At 36.4% G+C, this 17,592-nt stretch overlaps 1 protein-coding gene across 14 annotated transcripts in view; it reads left to right on the top strand.

The window, feature by feature from the left end:
- NBEAL1 (neurobeachin like 1) overlaps positions 1-17,592 on the top strand; it is a 197,668-nt gene that overhangs the window by 55,155 nt on the left and 124,921 nt on the right. For 8 of the 14 annotated variants that reach the window (XM_032278592.1, XM_032278591.1, XM_032278589.1 and 5 more), the window contains exons 8-11: positions 2,677-2,762; positions 7,963-8,269; positions 9,527-9,633; positions 16,215-16,301. In XM_032278592.1, coding sequence (XP_032134483.1) covers positions 2,677-2,762; positions 7,963-8,269; positions 9,527-9,633; positions 16,215-16,301 — 587 coding nt within the window. Of the gene's footprint in view, positions 1-2,676; positions 2,763-7,962; positions 8,270-9,526; positions 9,634-16,214; positions 16,302-17,592 lie in introns of those variants that run through there. The other 6 variants (XM_032278593.1, XM_032278590.1, XM_032278596.1 and 3 more) reach the window with 4 other exon arrangements.

The raw sequence follows: 17,592 nt of genomic DNA, 5'->3' as shown, positions 1-17,592 counted from the left end.
TTTTTTTTTTTTTTTGGGACAGAGTTTCGCTCTTGTTACCCAGGCTGGAGTGCAATGGTGCGATCTCGGCTCACCGCAACCTCCGCCTCCTGGGTTCAGGCAATTCTCCTGCCTCAGCCTCCTGAGTAGCTGAGATTACAGGCACGTGCTACCATGCCCAGCTAATTTTTTGTATTTTTAGTAGAGACGGGGTTTCACCATGTTGACCAGGATGGTCTCGATCTCTTGACCTCGTGATCCACCCGCCTAGGCCTCCCAAAGTGCTGGGATTACAGGCTTGAGCCACCGCGCCCGGCCCCATCTATCTTAATCTGTTTGGGCTGGTATAACAAAATACTATTGATTCAGTGGCTCAAAAAACAATACTGGTCATATTAAATGAGTTAGGGTTCTCTTTCACTCTATTTTCTGTGAGAGTTGGTTTGACAATGCTATTATGATTTTCTTAACATTCACCAGCAAATCTGGACCTGGAGATTACTTTGTGGAAAGCTTTTGTTTTGTTTTTCATTGAGACAGAATCTTGTTTTTTGCCCAGGCTGGTCTCAAATTCCTGGGCCCAAGTGATCCTCCCACCTCAGCCTCCTGAGTAGCTGAGACTATAGGCATGTGCTATTGTTCCCAATGTGAAAAGGCTTTAAATTATGGAGTAGATTTATTTACTAGATAAAGGGCTACTCAGATTATTTTTTCTTGTGTTTGTTTTTGTAATGCATGTCTTTCAAGGAATTTGTTTTGCATCTGTGTTGAATTTATTGGCATAAAGTTGTTCATATTATTTCTTCATGTATCCTTTTTAAATCTATGGACTCTAGATTGATGTCTCCCCTTTCATTCCTGAAATTGATAATTTACATTTTTCTTTCTTCTTTTTTCTTGATGGTTCTAGCTAGAGGTTTTTAAATTATATTGATCCTGGCACACGCCTGTAGTCCTGGCTACTTTAGAGGCTGAGGCAGAAGGACCACTTAGCCCAGGGGTTTAGAGATGTAGAGAACTATGATTTGCATCTATGAATAGCCACTGCACTCCAGCCTGGGCAACATAGTGAGACCCTTTCTCTTAAAAAATTATATTGATCTTTTCATTGAACTAGCTTTTGATTTCACTGATTTTCCTCTATTGTTTATTCATTTCCTTTTTCATTATTTTTTCTATTTAATATTAACTCCCTCTTAATTGCTCTTCTTTTTCTAGCTTCTTATAGTAAAAGTTCAATCTTTAATTAGATATTTATTTAGACCTTTTCTAGAATGAACATGAATCATTACTTTTGTTGTGCCCCACAGACTTTGATATGTTTAATTTTGTTAAATTAAAACAATTTTTTCTTCTTTTGTTTTAAAATATTTTCAAATTGGGGAAATGTCAGTCAAAGGATACAAAATTTCTGTTAGGAAGAATAAATTCAAGAGAGTTACTACATAACATTGTGACTGTAGTTAGTAACAATGCATTGTATACTTAAAAATTGCTAAGCACATAGCTAAGAGAGAGCTCACCACAAAAAAAGTTAAGTATGTGAGGTAGTGTTTATGTTAATTAGCTTGATTTAGCCATAATATATACATATTTCAAAATACCCTGTTGTTCACCATAAATATATACAACTTGTATTTGTCAATTAAAAAAGATTAAGTTAATAAAATGAAAAGGAATATGTTGTTTAACCTGCAAATGTTTGGAGAGTGTCCTGACCTCAGGTGATCCCTCAGCCTCCCAAAGTGCTGGAATTACAGGTGTGCAAGCAGTAGTAGTGTCAGTGGGTTGAAGAATAGGTCAAAGGGAGACTTACTTTTCCTTGTCAGTTATTTTATGCTGTTTTTTTCTTTGTCATGTGCATGTATAGCCTTTTTAAAAACAATATAATAATTTATAATGTTAAAGGAAAGGTTATTATTAGTGCCAGAATTTAGAATATTGGCTCTGGAGTGGACCCCGGAAATATATTTGTCCAATTCATTCATTTTATAGTTGACTAGTTATGGTCAGTTTTTACTAATGAGAGGTTAATAGTCTTAGTAAAGAGACATCTAGGCTGGGCGTGGTGGTTAACGACTGTAAAACCAGCACTTTGGGAGACCGAGGTGGGTGGATCACCTGAGGTCAGGAGTCTGAGACCAGCCTGGCCAACATGGCGAAATGTCGTCTCTACTAAAAATACAAAAATTAGCCAGGTGTGGTGGCAGGTGCCTGTAATCCCAGTTTTTCCAGTGGCTGAGGCAGGAGAATCGCTTGAACCTGGGAGGCAGAGGTTGCAGTGAGCCGAAATTGTTCCATTACACTTCAGCCTGGGCAATAGAGTGAGACTCCATTTCAAATAAAAAAAAAAGAGAGACGTCTAATTTTATGCCAGTTTGGGTTAGTTTGTAGCCCTGTCAGTAGCCATGTGACTTGAGCCAAGATGTTAACTTCTTCCTTTTTCTCATTTATAAATGGGGGCCAAATATCATCCTTATATGAAGAATTATGAGAACTAAATGAGATCACATAAATACCTAAAATGCTATCTGGTAGATGGCTTCTCTTTTCCTAAGACAAAATGCATATCAACCTTGCCTTTTAACACAGATTATCCTTTTCACAAATAGTTCATGTTTGTATCAGACATTCCTTAGAGATAAATCATATTGTAAAAGAAAATATTATTTACTTATGTGTGTAATGTATTTACAGAATGTTTTCAGGAAAGTGAACATCTCAAGGAAAGTCTTAAGTGTTGCTTATTGCATCTCTTTGGAGCCATTGTAGCCGGTGGGCAGGTAAGAAAAATGTTGAAATTTAATAAATAAAACTATAATTAACAGTACAAAAAGCTTTCCATGGATTATTTAGTGTATTCTTTGTCTTTTTATAATTTAATTCATCATACAAATATTGAATTTATATATTGTTTTACACTAATCTACTTTTATTTTCCAAAAAACCTAAGTAATGTTTGAAAATAAAATTACTGAATAAATAAGCAAATTTAACGATTTTTGGTATTGTAAGTTTTTATTTATGTTAGCTTTCAGATACTAGTTTTTATTTCAGATGACAGAGGAAATCAACCTTATCAGTTCACTTGATGAAATAAAACTCTAGTAGTTTGGTTTCTAAAGACAGGAATTTATTCACTGTTCTGTGTACCTATAATACTAAATGCATCTATGTAAGTTTATGGGTTGTTTTGTTTTGTTTTTTTTTTTTCAAAAAAATCTAGTGTTTTAAAATTTACAAAAAAGAGCTTCTACTATATATTTTTTAAGGTAAGCATCTAAGTACTGTCATAAACTTTTTGGTTTTTGTTTTTTGAAATGGGGTCTTGCTGTGTTACCTAGGCTGGAGTTTAGAGCCACAATCGTTGGCTCACTGCCACCTCTGCCTCCCAGGTTCAATAATCCTCCCCCCTCAGCCTCCCTAGTAGCTAGGTCTACAGGCACACACCACCATGCCCAGCTAATTTCTGTATTTTTAGTAGACACAAGATTTTTGCCATGTTGCCCAGGCTGATCTTGAACTGCTGGGCTCAAGCAATCTGCCCACCTTGGCCTCCCAAAGCGCTGGAATTACAGGCATGAGCCCCCCATGCCCAACCACTGTTATAAACTTTGAATATAAATTCTAGTTGACAAAAGGATTTATAGTTCAGAAAGTGCATTCTTATACATATGTTTTCTTAAACCATACAGTTTTGATCAGAGGTTCCTAACACTTTTTGTACTTTTTATACCATACATCCCTTTGGCAATCTGATAAAGCCCTTTGTCAGGATGTTTTTAAATGCCTGAAATAAAGAAAACCAATTAAACTGAAATGCAGTTACTAAAATATTAATAAAACAAATCTGTGACGTAGTAATATGTGCTTTTTTTCCCTTGCATTTTTTTGATTTTACTTTAAGTTCTGGGATACATGTGTAGAACATGCAGGTTTGTTACATAGGTATACACATGCCATGGTGGTTTGCTGCACCCATCAACCCGTCATCTACATTAGGTGTTTCTTCTAATGCTATCCCTCCTCTAGTCCCCCAATCTCCCGACAGGCCGGGTGTGTGATGTTCCCCTCCCCATGTCCATGTATTCTCATTGTTCAGATCCCACTTAAGAATGAGAACTTGCAGTGTTTGGTTTTCTGTTCCTGTGTTAGTTTGCTGAGAATGATGGTTTCCAGCTTCATCCATGTCCCTGCAAAGGACATGAACTCACCCTTTTTTATGGTTGCATAGTATTCCATGGTGTATGTGCTACATTTTCTTTATACAGTCTATCATTGATGGGCATTTGAGTTGGTTCCAAGTCTTTGCTATTGTGAATAGTACTGCAGTAAACATACGTGTACATGTGTCTTTATAGTAGAATGATTTATAATCCTTTGGGTACACAACCAGTAATGGGATTGCTGGGTCAAATGGTATTTCTCATTCTAGATCCTTTAAGAATCTCCACACTGTCTTCCACAATGGTTGAATTAATTTACACTCCCACCAACAGTAAAGTGTTCCTATTTCTCCACATCCTCTCCAGCATCTGTTGTTTTCTGACTTTTTGATGATCTTTCTAACTGGCATGTGATAGTATCTCATTGTGGTTTTGATTTGTATTTCTCTAATGACCAGTGATGATCAGCCTTTTTTCATATGTTTGTTGGCCACATAAATGTCTTCATTTGAAAAGAGTCTGTCCATATCCTTTGTCCACTTGTGCTTCTTTATAATACATTAAATAAAAAAGTTATAACAGCAAATCTAGAAACTAATGTAACTTTCAAAAAGAAATTAGCATAAATTATATTTTGAGAGACTGTAACAGCTATAATAAATGAAAATGCATATGATTTTTACTGGTGACAAAATCTCGTTTGTTTTGTTTTGAGACAGGGTTTTGTTCTGCTGCCCAGAGTGGAACGCAGTGGCTCTATCACAGCCCACTGCAAACTTGACCTCCTGGGCTCAGTCAGTTCTCTCACTTCAGCCTCCTAAGGACTACAGGTGCATGCCACCACACCTGGATAATTTTTATATTTTTTGTAAAGACACTGTTTTGCCATGTTGCCCAGTTGATCACAAATTCCTGGTTCAAGCAACCTGCCTACTCAAGACTTCCAAAGTGCTGGGATTACAGGTGTGAGTCACTATGCCAGGCCAACAAAATCACAAGTATTATTTATACTACTGTGCTTTTGTTACTTACATTTAAATTTCAAGGAAATACTGAATTTTAGTTAGAGGTTATAAGATATTAAGATATCTATTTTTTCCTATCCATGTTTACAGATCTCCTTAATTCCCTCCCCTCTATCCCTCTGTTTCTTTCTCTTAGGTTGAAAGTCCTTATCTCTCTTTTTTAAGTATCAGTTTTTTCTTTCACATTAAGCATTCTCTTACTAACATCAGTGTACTATGTTCTTAATATTGTTGTACCAAATTACATATTATAATTTTAAAAACTTAGAAACCTATATATATATATATATATATATATTTTTTTTTTTTTTTTTTTTTTTGAGACGGAGTTTCACTCTTGTTACCCAGGCTGGAGTGCAATGGTGCGACCTCGGCTCACCGCAACCTCCGCCTCCTGGGTTCAGGCAATTCTCCTGCCTCAGCCTCCTGAGTAGCTGGGACTACAGGCACGCGCCACCATGCCCAGCTAATTTTTTGTAGTTTTAGTAGAGATGGGGTTTCACCATGTTGACCATGATGGTCTTGATCTCTTGACCTTGTGATCCACCCGCCTCGGCCTCCCAAAGTGCTGGGATTACAGGCTTGAGCCACCGCGCCCGGCCGAAACCTATATTTTTAAAAACTGAAGTAAATTTTATTTAAAGATACAAAATTATGCCAATAATACTCTAGGCATATTACCTTATTATTTGGGGCATTAGGAGGAAATTCTTGTCTACCTTCAGGAAGACATCATGAAGATTAATGCTTATTTATTTGAGTTCAAGAGTCTTTTATAAGGCTCTTTAACTTATAGCTGTAGGGAACTTTTAATCTTCTAGCCATAAGCAGTTGTTATTTGTTTGATAATTTATCATTTCTTACTCTGTTTGGAGATTTGAGAGAGTATAGTTTTTGTTTCTCAAGTGAACTTTGTAAAAGTTGATTTTATGTATTTTGGGGATTTCTTTTTTATTTATTATGTCCAATTTAGATATTTTATTGAGTATTAATTTTGTGAATACCATTCTGAGTTTGTTTCTGATCTGTTGGTACTGATACAATTCCCTTTTCCTCCTTGTTTTGCTCTGTTTTGTTTTCTCTCTATATTATCATTTTTGTTTTCATTGAATGGCCCTTATGCTCAATGGCCTTTTTTAAAAAAGTATTTTTATTCATTTTTACCTTTGTACCTTGTTACCCTCCAGAGCACTACTGAAATTTCCTTCTCTTTTGTTTGTCCTGTCCTTTTTTTGGTACCTTGCCAGAGTCGCTAGTTAGGTTTCCTGGTGGACTGTGTGACCTGCTCTTTACTCTAGAAGAAAAAAGTCTCTTTGTAGTGAGACAGGTGATGACCAGAATCTTGTTTTCCAATTTAAGTTTCCTTAATCATGTTTCAGTATTAGCTGATTTCCTTCTTTTGGGTCATTATCTCCCCATTTCTATAATTTCTCTACTACACTGAAAAAGTGAGTAAGTATACAGGAAAGAAAATGGAAGTGGCATTGTTATGACTAATGTGGAAGCTGATTGGATCTCCTTCTCTTTTTGAAAACACAGAGACTTGTTCTTGTTAGTGCCTAGGGGTAGTCAAGCCCCAAGAGACCTCCATAATGAAACCTAACACTGAAATCAAGTAGATAGTGGAAGCCCAATTTATTATTTTATATACTGAAAATCCTTGTGATCCAGGCATAGTTATAGTGGGATTTATATAAAAATTAGAAAGTTGTTTGTTGAGTATGGCATTAGTACAAGGACATTTAGATGAATTGATTTCCGTGTTTTACTGGTCACCTTGACATATAGCTACCAATTACTTAGTGTGTGGAGTTTCAGAAACTTGTTTGTAGAATCGAAACCGAACCAGTCATCTTATATGTTTAAATCAGTTGCGATGGATTTTCTGTAACCAACCTGGAAACCTGAGAGAGACTTAACCAATTTGAAGTTGTTTTTTATTTGTTTGATTTTGCCTGAGAAATCCAGGTTTAGGCAGTTCTCGCCTGGTACAGCAGCGCAGTGAGAACATCAAAGACTGAGGTCCTTTGGTATTTCTGTTCTTTCTGTACCCTGCTACTTTAATCTTGGACCTATCTCTTCATGATATAAAAGTGGCTGTAAGCATTATGTCTATATTCTAGGCAGGAAAAGTGAAAGGACCAAGGGCAAAGGGTCCTTCCCTTTTTATTAATAAAATGATACCGTCTTCGTAGTCTACTACCAGATATCCTTGACCAAAACTATGTCACATGGCTACCCTTAGCTGGCTACCCTTTCCTTCCTCTCAGAAGTAAGTTTTCTGAGAGGAAGGAAAGATTTAATATGTATGAACCACTAGCAGTGTCTATCAGAGTATCTGTTACAAATTTTTATGTGTTTATTTATTAAAAGAAAAAGTTGGCCAGGCACAGTGGCTGACACCTGTAATCCCAGCACTTTGAGAGGTCGAGGTGGGCAGATCACCTGACGTCGGGAGTTCAAGACCAGCCTGACCAACATGGAGAAACCCCATCTCTACTAAAAATACAAAAATTAGCTGGGTGTGGTGGCATGTGCCTGTAAAACAAGCTACTCGGAAGGCCGAGGCAGGAGAATCGCTTGAATCCTGGAGGTGGAGGTTGCTGTGAGCCAAGATTGCGCCATTATTGTACTCCAGCCTGGGCAACAAGAGCAAAACTCTGTCTTAAAAAAAAAAAAAAAAAAAAGAAAAGAAAAGGTTGCCTGCAGATGTATTAAATTCTCATTGTTGCATACATAGAGTACTCTTCAGTTAGGTTTAGGCTTCATTTTTATTGTCTCTAATGTTTCAGAGGAATGCTTTGCAAGCAATTTCTCCAGCCACTATGGAAGTTCTTATGCGAGTTTTGGCAGATTGTGATTCCTGGGAGGATGGAGATCCTGAAGAAGTGGGTAGGAAGGCAGAACTAACTCTGAAGTGCCTTACGCAAGTGGTACATATCCTTCTCAGTAGCAACTCTGATCAGCGTCAAGTGGAAACCAGTACTATTCTGGAGAACTATTTTAAATTGCTAAATTCAGATCCTTCAGCTTTACCTAATCAAAGAAGGTCCAGACAGTGGGAAAGCCGATTTATTGCTCTACAGATCAAAATGCTAAGTAAGTATTACATAATGACAACTTTTTCTAAGTCTGTTTTTTATTTTCATATCTCCCACTTTCTTTTGAAATACAAGGCCATTTTATGGAAACTCTTGATTATTTAATTCAGATATCATGTGGCTGCTTAGACTTTGACTTCAAAATAATTTATATAGAATTGATGTGTTTGTTACAATCTCTTTGCTTTAACAATAACAAAGTCAAGTCTCTGTATTGTTTTGAAAGTGTAATCTCCTAAAAGCATCGATGTTAAAAAGAAAGCTATGACTTTGAAATTCTAGGAAAAGTAAATTTTCAGAAAGCACCATTTGTAGTAACCTATGGCAAAGAGTCACATACAATAAATTTTGTATGTGCCTCTGTAACATCTCTGTAGAGGTCACTTGAAAAATCTGCCCTTTCTCAGCTGGATGTGGTGGCTCATGCCTGTAATCCCAGCACTTTAGGAGGCCGAGGTGGGCGGATCATAAGGTCAAGAGATCAAGACTATCCTGGCCACATAGTGAAACCCCGTCTCTACTGAAATACAAAAATTAGCTGGTCATGGTGGCGCATGCCTGTAGTCCCAGCTACTTGGGAGGCTGAGGCAGGATAATTGCTTGAAGCCGGGAGGTGGAGGTTGCAGTGAGCCGAGATCGCGCCACTGCACTCCAGCCTTGTGCCTGGCGAAAGAGCAAAGAGCGGGACTCTGTGTCAAAAAAAAAAAAAAAATGTCCTTTCTCTAGAGGGCCTCTGTTTTGTTTCTTTTTTTCCTCAGAGCCTGTGCGTGTGTGTGTGTGTGTGTGTGTGTGTGTGTGTGTGTGTGTGTCTTTGTCTTTGTCCTTGTTTCTCTTCCCTTCTCTTTGTGTTAGTTGTTTTGTCACTCTGCTTATTTATCTTTGTCTCTCTGCTCTGCAAGCTCCTTCACTAATATGATTTCTTATTGTATTCCCATGTAAGGTGGTTAAATAAAATATTAATAACTGATAGTTTCTTATAGAAATGAAATGTTTTTATTAAAGCTAAACTAGGAAATTCAGTGAAAAGAAAAGTTCTTTATATCCTGCCACACAGATATAACCAACATTAATGGTTTGGTGTATAGTTTCTTGAGGCATACAAATGCTTTCATGTGTTTGTGTGTGTCAGTGTCATTTTAAAAATATTGAACACCATAATTGTTTTAAAAATTAAAAAGAAAAATGATTCGTTTAAATGTTTGTATGATCCCAAATTTTCACTTTTGCATGGATGATTTTCTTTTTATTTTCCTAGATACCATCACAGCCATGTTAGATTGTACAGATAGACCTGTTCTTCAGGCTATTTTTCTTAACAGCAATTGCTTTGAACATCTCATAAGACTGCTACAGAACTGCAAGGTATTTTTCTATTTTTGTTGTTGTCTTTGATTTTAAGAAGATACTGTTTTTTGTTTTGTTTCACATTTAAGTATAGTTTTACTACTAATTTTTATACTTAATCTCTGTTTGTATAATCACATAACCAAGTTTTCTCTTGAATTGAAACTAGTATTAAATCACTTGCAATTGTCTAAATACTTGAAAGGTAGTCAAACTGGAATTTTTTTGTATGGGAAGCATTTCAGTTTATGAAGTATATTATTTTCATTCCATACAGGAATATCCTTGAGGCCCTGTAGGTCATTAGTTGCTTCTGAGCTCTTCTATTTGTGCCTGAGTGTACTAAGATGAGTATTTGAAAGGAAGCACTGTCTTCTACCACAGTTTGTAGACTCCAAGTTACATATCCTATAAATGCATGCCACTGATTACAGTGAGTATTATGTAAAACATGTGGATTGCTTGGTGCAAACTGATTACTCCAACTCAAATTGTATGTCATTCACTGAATAATGTTTTTGTATAAGAAATAGCCTTTGTTTTTTTTTTGAGACTGAGTCTTGCTCTGTCACCAGGCTTGAGTGCAGTGGTGAAATCTTGGCTCATTGCAACCTCCACCTTCTGAGTTCAAGTGATTCTCATGCCTAGTAGAGTAGCTGGGCCTACAGGAGCAGGCCACCACGCCCAGTTAATTTTTTGTATTTTTAGTAGAGATGGGGTTTACCATGTTGGCGGATGGTCTCGATCTCTTGACCTCGTGATCTGCCTACCTTGGCCTCCCAAAATGCTGGGATTACAGGTGTGAGCCACTGTGCCTGAACAAGAAATAACTTTTTTTTTTTTTTTTTAAATATAGAATCTCACTCTGTCACCCAGGCTGGAGTGCTTGGCACAATCTCAGCTCACTGCAGCCTCTGCCTCCTGGGTTCAAGTGATTCTCCTGCCTCAGCCTCCTGAGTAGCTAGGACTACAGGCACGCACCTCCACACCTGGCTAATTTTTGTATTTTTAGTAGAGATGGGGCTTCACAATGTCAGCCAGGGTGGTCTCCATCTGCTGACCTCGTTATCTACCCGCCTGGGCCTCCCAAAGTGCTGGGATTACAGGCGTGAGCCACCTCGCCCAGCCCCTTTTCACACTTATCCCCTTCTACACTGAAGTTAAACTATCTTTTTGATACGTCAGTCAATGTCATCATTGAATTGAATGTCATCAAAATTCTTTAAGATGTCCTCTCCAAACCATTAAAATATTCTAGTGATCTTAAAATCTCCTTACCATGACTTGTGAAAGGCTCTAAGACATCTGACTCGAGGCCTGTCTCTTAAGCCTTTCTTACAAAGACCCTTATTAAACCCTTCATGTTTTCTTATTCATGCTTTTTTATCTATATCTCCTTGATGCTTTTATAGCTACTTGAAATAATTTCTTTCCTTTTCTTTTTAAAAAATTACTACATAATATTTTCTGGTGCTGCTAGGTCTAGATAGATATATATTTTTGGCCCCTGTAGTATCTTTTACAAGTTTATAGGGTGACACTTAAACTTTTTGTGTTTCATATTCAACTGTGGTCTATTTGAAGCCAAGCAGGCTGACTTTAATCTCTTTTCTCCTATTATTAGGTATTTGGCACACAGTAGAAGCTTAATAAATAAAGTCAAATTGATTAAATTTGTGGTTGGATGCCTTGAACAACAGGATTATATTAGGGTAGGGGAGCAGAATAAATATCAGAAATAAAATATATTTGGTTTAAAAATTTGCCTGGCTGCACAACTCTCTCCCAAATAAGGGGCATAAAATGCTTTTCCTCGTCCCTTTCCATCTTTACTTTATGGCCAGCATTTTATAACCTAAAACTCAAGCTGATTTTAAAAGTATTAGAACAGCTACATCATGTATTAAATGATATAAACTACAATGGGATACTATCCTCCTTTTATTTATAAATTCATTACAAATATTATTTATTATGATATGTATTAGAATATGATTAATTTAAAAATTAGGATTCATTGCAATTTTTTTCAGTACCAATAATTATTTATTTATTTATTGTATCTTCCCAGGGAAAGGAGGAGGGAAGGGAAAAGAATCAGCATGTGTATTACAAAATGATTAGAAAATAGGAAAGGAAGTACCCGGTATAGCAAAATCACCATCAGATAAACACACCTCATTGATGGGTCTCCAAAGCCCAAAGGAGCTCTGTCTCCTGCAGTTCAGGAATGAGGTGAAGGGATCAGGAAAAGAACAGACAGGTACCCTCCCTCTCTCCCCATAATTCAAGATTTCACACAAAGCTCTGGTTTCTAGTAGTAAACATGGAGTTATATTCTTCTATCTCCTATTAAACAACCTCTGGTCACTTTGACATAAGTTTCTTATACCTGCATGAAAGTTTCAGAGTGACTTGGATATACATTCATATTCCCTTTCTTGACTTCCTGACCTCACTTTCTACATGGAAGGCCCTCAATTGTTTCTATCTGCTTTAAGATTAAAGATTAAATAGGCTTGATCCATCTGAAATACAGCAGTGTCTTAAGTGTTTGGCATGAATCACATCAAGAAAACGTCTTGACTTGGGAGATTGGAAACAAGGGATGGCTGGTTCCTGGTTTCTTCTGGATTTTTGCATAAATAATTTAAGAATTGCAGAGATGCCCCAAGAATTAACTATGTATGTCTGTACGGTGGCGCGATCTTGGCTCACTGCAATCTCTGCCTATACCTGTGTGGCTTTATCAGTTATAAAGACAAATACAATGATAAAACCAACATCTCACATGCGTAAAGAATCTGCTAATTGGCAGGGCGCAGGGGCTCATGCCTGTGATCCCAGCGCTTTGGGAGGCTGAGGCAGGCAGATCATGAGGTCAGGAGATCGAGACTATCCTGGCTAACATGATGAAACCTCATCTCTACTAAAAAAACAAAAAATTAGCCAGGTGTGATGGCATGTGCCTGTAGTCCCAGCTACTTGGGAGGCAGGAGAATCACTTGAACCCAGGAGGCAGAGGTTGTAGTGAGATGAGATCACGCCACTGCACTCCATCTTGGGGCCATAGAGCGAGACTCTGTCCAGAAAACAAAAAAAAAGAATCTGCTAATTACACACGTATAGGGTCATATATAGGGTCATCTCTAGGATACAATATAGTTACTACTATAATTTATTAGCATTGGTTTTTCTTCAGTATATGAAACTCATATAATAAATTTCTAATATGAATAACATCTTTTTAAAAAATACAAAGCTGTTTGTCGTAGCTATCATGATGGTGAGCTAATGTTTGTTCTTTGTACTGTGATATAGCCCAAAGTTTCTTAAAATTTATGTCTGGAAACTTGCTGACAGTCAAATGATTTTTAAAAGTTAATTATTTGACACCACCCGTCACATTTTATTTTGAAACAAAAATACTGGAGAAGAAACCCCTATAAAGAGGGAAAACTGGCTGGGCGTGGTGGCTCGGGGAGGCCAAAGTGGGTCGATCGCTTGAGGTCAGGAGTTTGAGACCAGCCTGACCAACATGGCGAAACCCCATCTCTACTAAAAATATAAAAATTAGCTAGGTGTGGTGGTGTGCACTTGTAATCCCAGCTACTCAGGAGGCTGAAGAACCATTTGAACCTGGAGGATGGAGGTTGCAGTGAGCCATCCCACCACTGCACTCCAGCCTGGGTGACAGAGAGAGACTCGATCTTTAGTAATAGTCTTCCTTATTTCAAGAATTTTTTTTTTGTCAGAATCACTTTAGATTTATCACTAGACATTGAAGCCATTAAGTCTTTACAACAAAGGGGAATCGTTAAATAAGCTTCTAAACTTCTTTATTATACAAATAAGGAAAAGTGTCCTGAGGCATTAAATGATTAGCCCAAGGTCAACACTAATCGTTGATGGAGGTAGGATTTCTTACCCAGGTTTTCTGACCCTAAGTCCATTGTAATATGTAATTTTCTAATCGTATTACTGGAACTTAAGGTCACTGTTTAGTCAGTAGGAAAAAATGTTTTCTATGCATTAAATATAGGAGAATCAGCTGTTTTATTGATATAAAAACATTTTCTGGACATATTTGATATGATTCCTGAATATATAAAAATCTTTGGAATCTTGTAAAATCCTAAGTTCCCAAATATATTGCATGATGCTATATAGATGTCTACGATTTTTTGTTTAAATGATTTTTTGTTAGTAAAAAATGAATCCTTTATGCTCTTTTTTACAGTAGTACAGAATCAAGACAGTTTTGCTGTTTACACATTTAGAACCGTTGGAAACTTTGGCAAATACAGTTTAAAGTATCATAAACAATTTGTGAATCTAGACAACCTTAAGCTGACTGCTGCCGTTTTCATGCTTTCTTTTTGTATGAGATTCATCAACCTATTTAAGTATGCATTGATTTCCTTAAGTATTTGTGTAAAGGCTTCTTGGCTTGGCAAAATGAGTTTCATCATACTATAGAGTACTTTACAATTCCATGGAATCATATGTTAAACTTTTATGATGGCTATGATGAACCTTAAACATTTGTCAGTTAATTTTATTAAATTTCAGGGCTATGATTTGAATTAATGTAAATTTTTTAAGCTGCCCAAAGATTGTTCATATGAATTGTTCTCTTGCTTTCTGGAAAGATGTTACTCATTTTTACATTGATCAGTTTTATCTGACCATTTGTTTCCCTTTACCTAAATATGACATATTATTATTTCAAAAACCTTTGCTTGTAATAATGCCACCTTTCATTTTTTTGTTTGTTTGAGTCAGAGTCTTGCTCTGTCACCCAGGCTGTAGTGCAGTACTGCTATCTCAGCTCACTACAACCTCTGCCTCCAAGTGATTCTCCTGCCTCAGACTCCCCAGTAGCTGGGACTACAGGCAGGTGCCAACACACCTGGCTAATTTTTGCATTTTTAGTAGAGACAGGGTTTCACCATGTTGACTAGGCTGGTGTCCAACTGATGACCTCAGGTATCCTCCTGCCTCAGCCTCTCAAAGTGCTGGGATTATAGGCATGAGCTATGCCTGGCCGGCCTGGCCGGCCTGGCCGACATCTTTCATTTGTTAAGTCTCTGTTATGTGCCAGATACTATGCTAATAAGCTAGTGTGGATGAGGTCATTTAATATGTGTAGCTATTTGATGAGATATTTTTCTCCCTATTTTTGAGAAAAGCTTGGCAAAGTAATTTTCCTTAAAACCTGATAGCCAATAAGTTGCAGAACCAAAATTTAAACTCAAGTCTCTGATTCCAAGACCTATAGTGTATATCAATTTATTGTTATGTTAAGCCTTACATATACTCTTGCATAACATATAATACCACACCTTTATCTAGTTTATTTTATAGTACAAATTTCAGCAAGTAACTTGACCTTTTGTTTTCTCATTTCTAAAATAATAGAACTTCCTAAGAACTTCTTTTCTTAGGATGGTCTTAATAAGTTCCTTTATAAATCTAACTCTCTCCCCCTTTTAATCTCGTTTGAACTTTCTTTCTCTGTACCCAAACTGTGGGCAAGGCGAAGGCCTTTTGTGATGCTGAGTTTTATGTACTGAAACTAAAATACTTGATTCCTTTCTTTTATTCAGAAGAGAGTAATGCCAATGTATGCTAAATATAATCTCAATCTTTCTTTACAGAATGCAAACTAATATAAATTAAGCTCAATTCTTGATGATTTTGGAGAATGCTTTTAAACTCATGTTTTAACAAAATGTGTGGTCAGATAAAGTTTGGAAATGCTGCACCCTGACCTCTCTTGCCAAAGTACACATTAGCATATTTGAGACTCTGAGATGTACTTTAGAAAGAACTGTTTTTAAAGTTAGTTCCATAGCATTTCACAGACTTCCTTAACTATAGAACCCTTACTTCGTGTTATGTACTATGGTACCTTAGTCTCTGTCAGTAACAGCTTTTCTTCTTTTCTGTGTGTATTAATTAGTCCATTTTCACGCCACTCATAAAGACATACCTGAGATTGGGTAATTTACAAAAGAAAGTGGTTTAATGGACTCATAGTTCCATGTGTCTGGGGAGGCCTCACAATCATGGTGGAAGGTGAATGGCTCATCTTACATGGCGCAGACAAGAGAAGAGAGCTTGTGCAGGGAAACTTCCCTTTATAATATAAAATCTTCAGATCTCATGAGACTTATTCATGTATCATGAGACCTCCCACCGGGTTTCTCCCACAATACATGGGAATTGTGGGAGTTACAATTCAAGATGATATTTGGGTGGGGACACAGAGGCAAACCATATCACTGTGAGACATTCTTTGCTGATTCTTTAAGAATTTAGGAATTTTAACTAATTCTAATTATTGCCATTGTTTCTTATTTTAGTAACTTTGAATTCCAAGAGAGAAGTATATAATAATTGTATAGTATACAAACTACTGTTAGTTCATAATCTAAAAAGTGAATAATATTTAATTTCTAAAAGTGTGGTATACTTCACAAGGGAATTCTTGCATTTATTTTCAAGAGACATGGAAACCCCTTTAAGCTTCATTGCTGCTTACAGGAAACAATGTAATGTTCTTTCTCCATTATTCTTGTCTCTGTTTTTAACAGCTATTTTTAAATGCTAACAATAAGGTGGCAGACAAGAACGAGAAAGACCTTGCCAACAAATTACTGACAGAAATGAATGAGGACCAGGTATCTACAAAGCCTGCATCTTGTTTCAGCTGAAGTCCAAAATCAACCAATGGGAATAACTATTCCTGTGCTTTTCGTCTTATGCATAAGATACACAAACATTGTCTAATTCTAATATTCATTAATTATTTTTGAAAGTTACTAAAAAATTAAAATAAAAAATTACTTTCATCTAAAGGATAAATATCTTGGTGGTTGATATAATCAATCAATCAATCAATCAATACCATTCCCTCTATGTTGTATGGTCTTTTCAATTTGAGGAGATATAAAGTACAGGAATGGAATCTCAATATCAATGCTGTCTATCTGGTGGTGACTTTTCTAAGCACGGTGATATATTGGGACCTTAGGGCTTTCTTTGTGAATATATGTGGTTATTGTTAATATCTTGATTCTTTGCTTCTTATTGACAAGTCATGATTATAATTCAGTGGACAACCTGAATCTTGGAGGAAGGGAAGAAGATGCTGAACTCTCTCTTAATTTAGCATAAAACTTGATTTTTTGTGTTCTAGAAATTCAAGTCTATACAAGTATAATAAAGCAAAAATATGTAATTTATGTTGCTTCTCTCAATACATTAGGTAATTTAGTTTGAAAAAAAACCCTACCTTTAAAAATTGCTGTTATTTTTCTTTTCCAAAATATTTTCAAGAAAATTTACATAATGTCTTAACATTGTGTTAACATCCAAGTTTATAAATAGAATTTTTGTGTAACAAGAGATATTATCATCTTATTATTTATCCTAGATGTGAAATATCAATTTACAGAGTACTGTTTTAGATTTCTGTATAAATGTTAATTCTTCTTAAGGCCTACTTATGTAGATTAATAAAACAGTTATTATAGTCTCTTAGAGGTTCATGTTACAATTCCAAATTATAAGAGAAATGAGGTCTTTTTGACTTACTTCTCTTGGATAAAGTCTAGAACAGACTTGTATGAATTTCTGCTGTATGCAGAATATTTAATGCATATTATAATATGTTTATTACATATGTAATACATTTATTCTGTGTAATAATGTTAACAAACATCAACAATAAACAGGATTCTAGATTAAACAACTTGCCAAAAAGTGGTAGCAATGTAGCTTAACATTACAAAGAAAGCAGTTCTCTTTACTCAAATCTGCTTTGCTGGGAGAGAGAGAGGAAAATTTTATTTGTGGACTGACTGCTATCAGATCATAGTAATATATATATTTTTAGGCCGGGCGCGGTGGCTCAAGCCTGTAGTCCCAGCACATTGGGAGGCCGAGGCGGGTGGATCACGAGGTCAAGAG

Source organism: Sapajus apella, unplaced genomic scaffold (genome assembly GCF_009761245.1).
Source record: "Sapajus apella isolate SASKATOON/1434 unplaced genomic scaffold, GSC_monkey_1.0 scaffold10, whole genome shotgun sequence".
NCBI lineage: Eukaryota > Metazoa > Chordata > Mammalia > Primates > Cebidae > Sapajus > Sapajus apella.
Note: the sequence above shows the minus strand (reverse complement) of the source record. Positions and strands in the feature narration are given on the sequence as shown.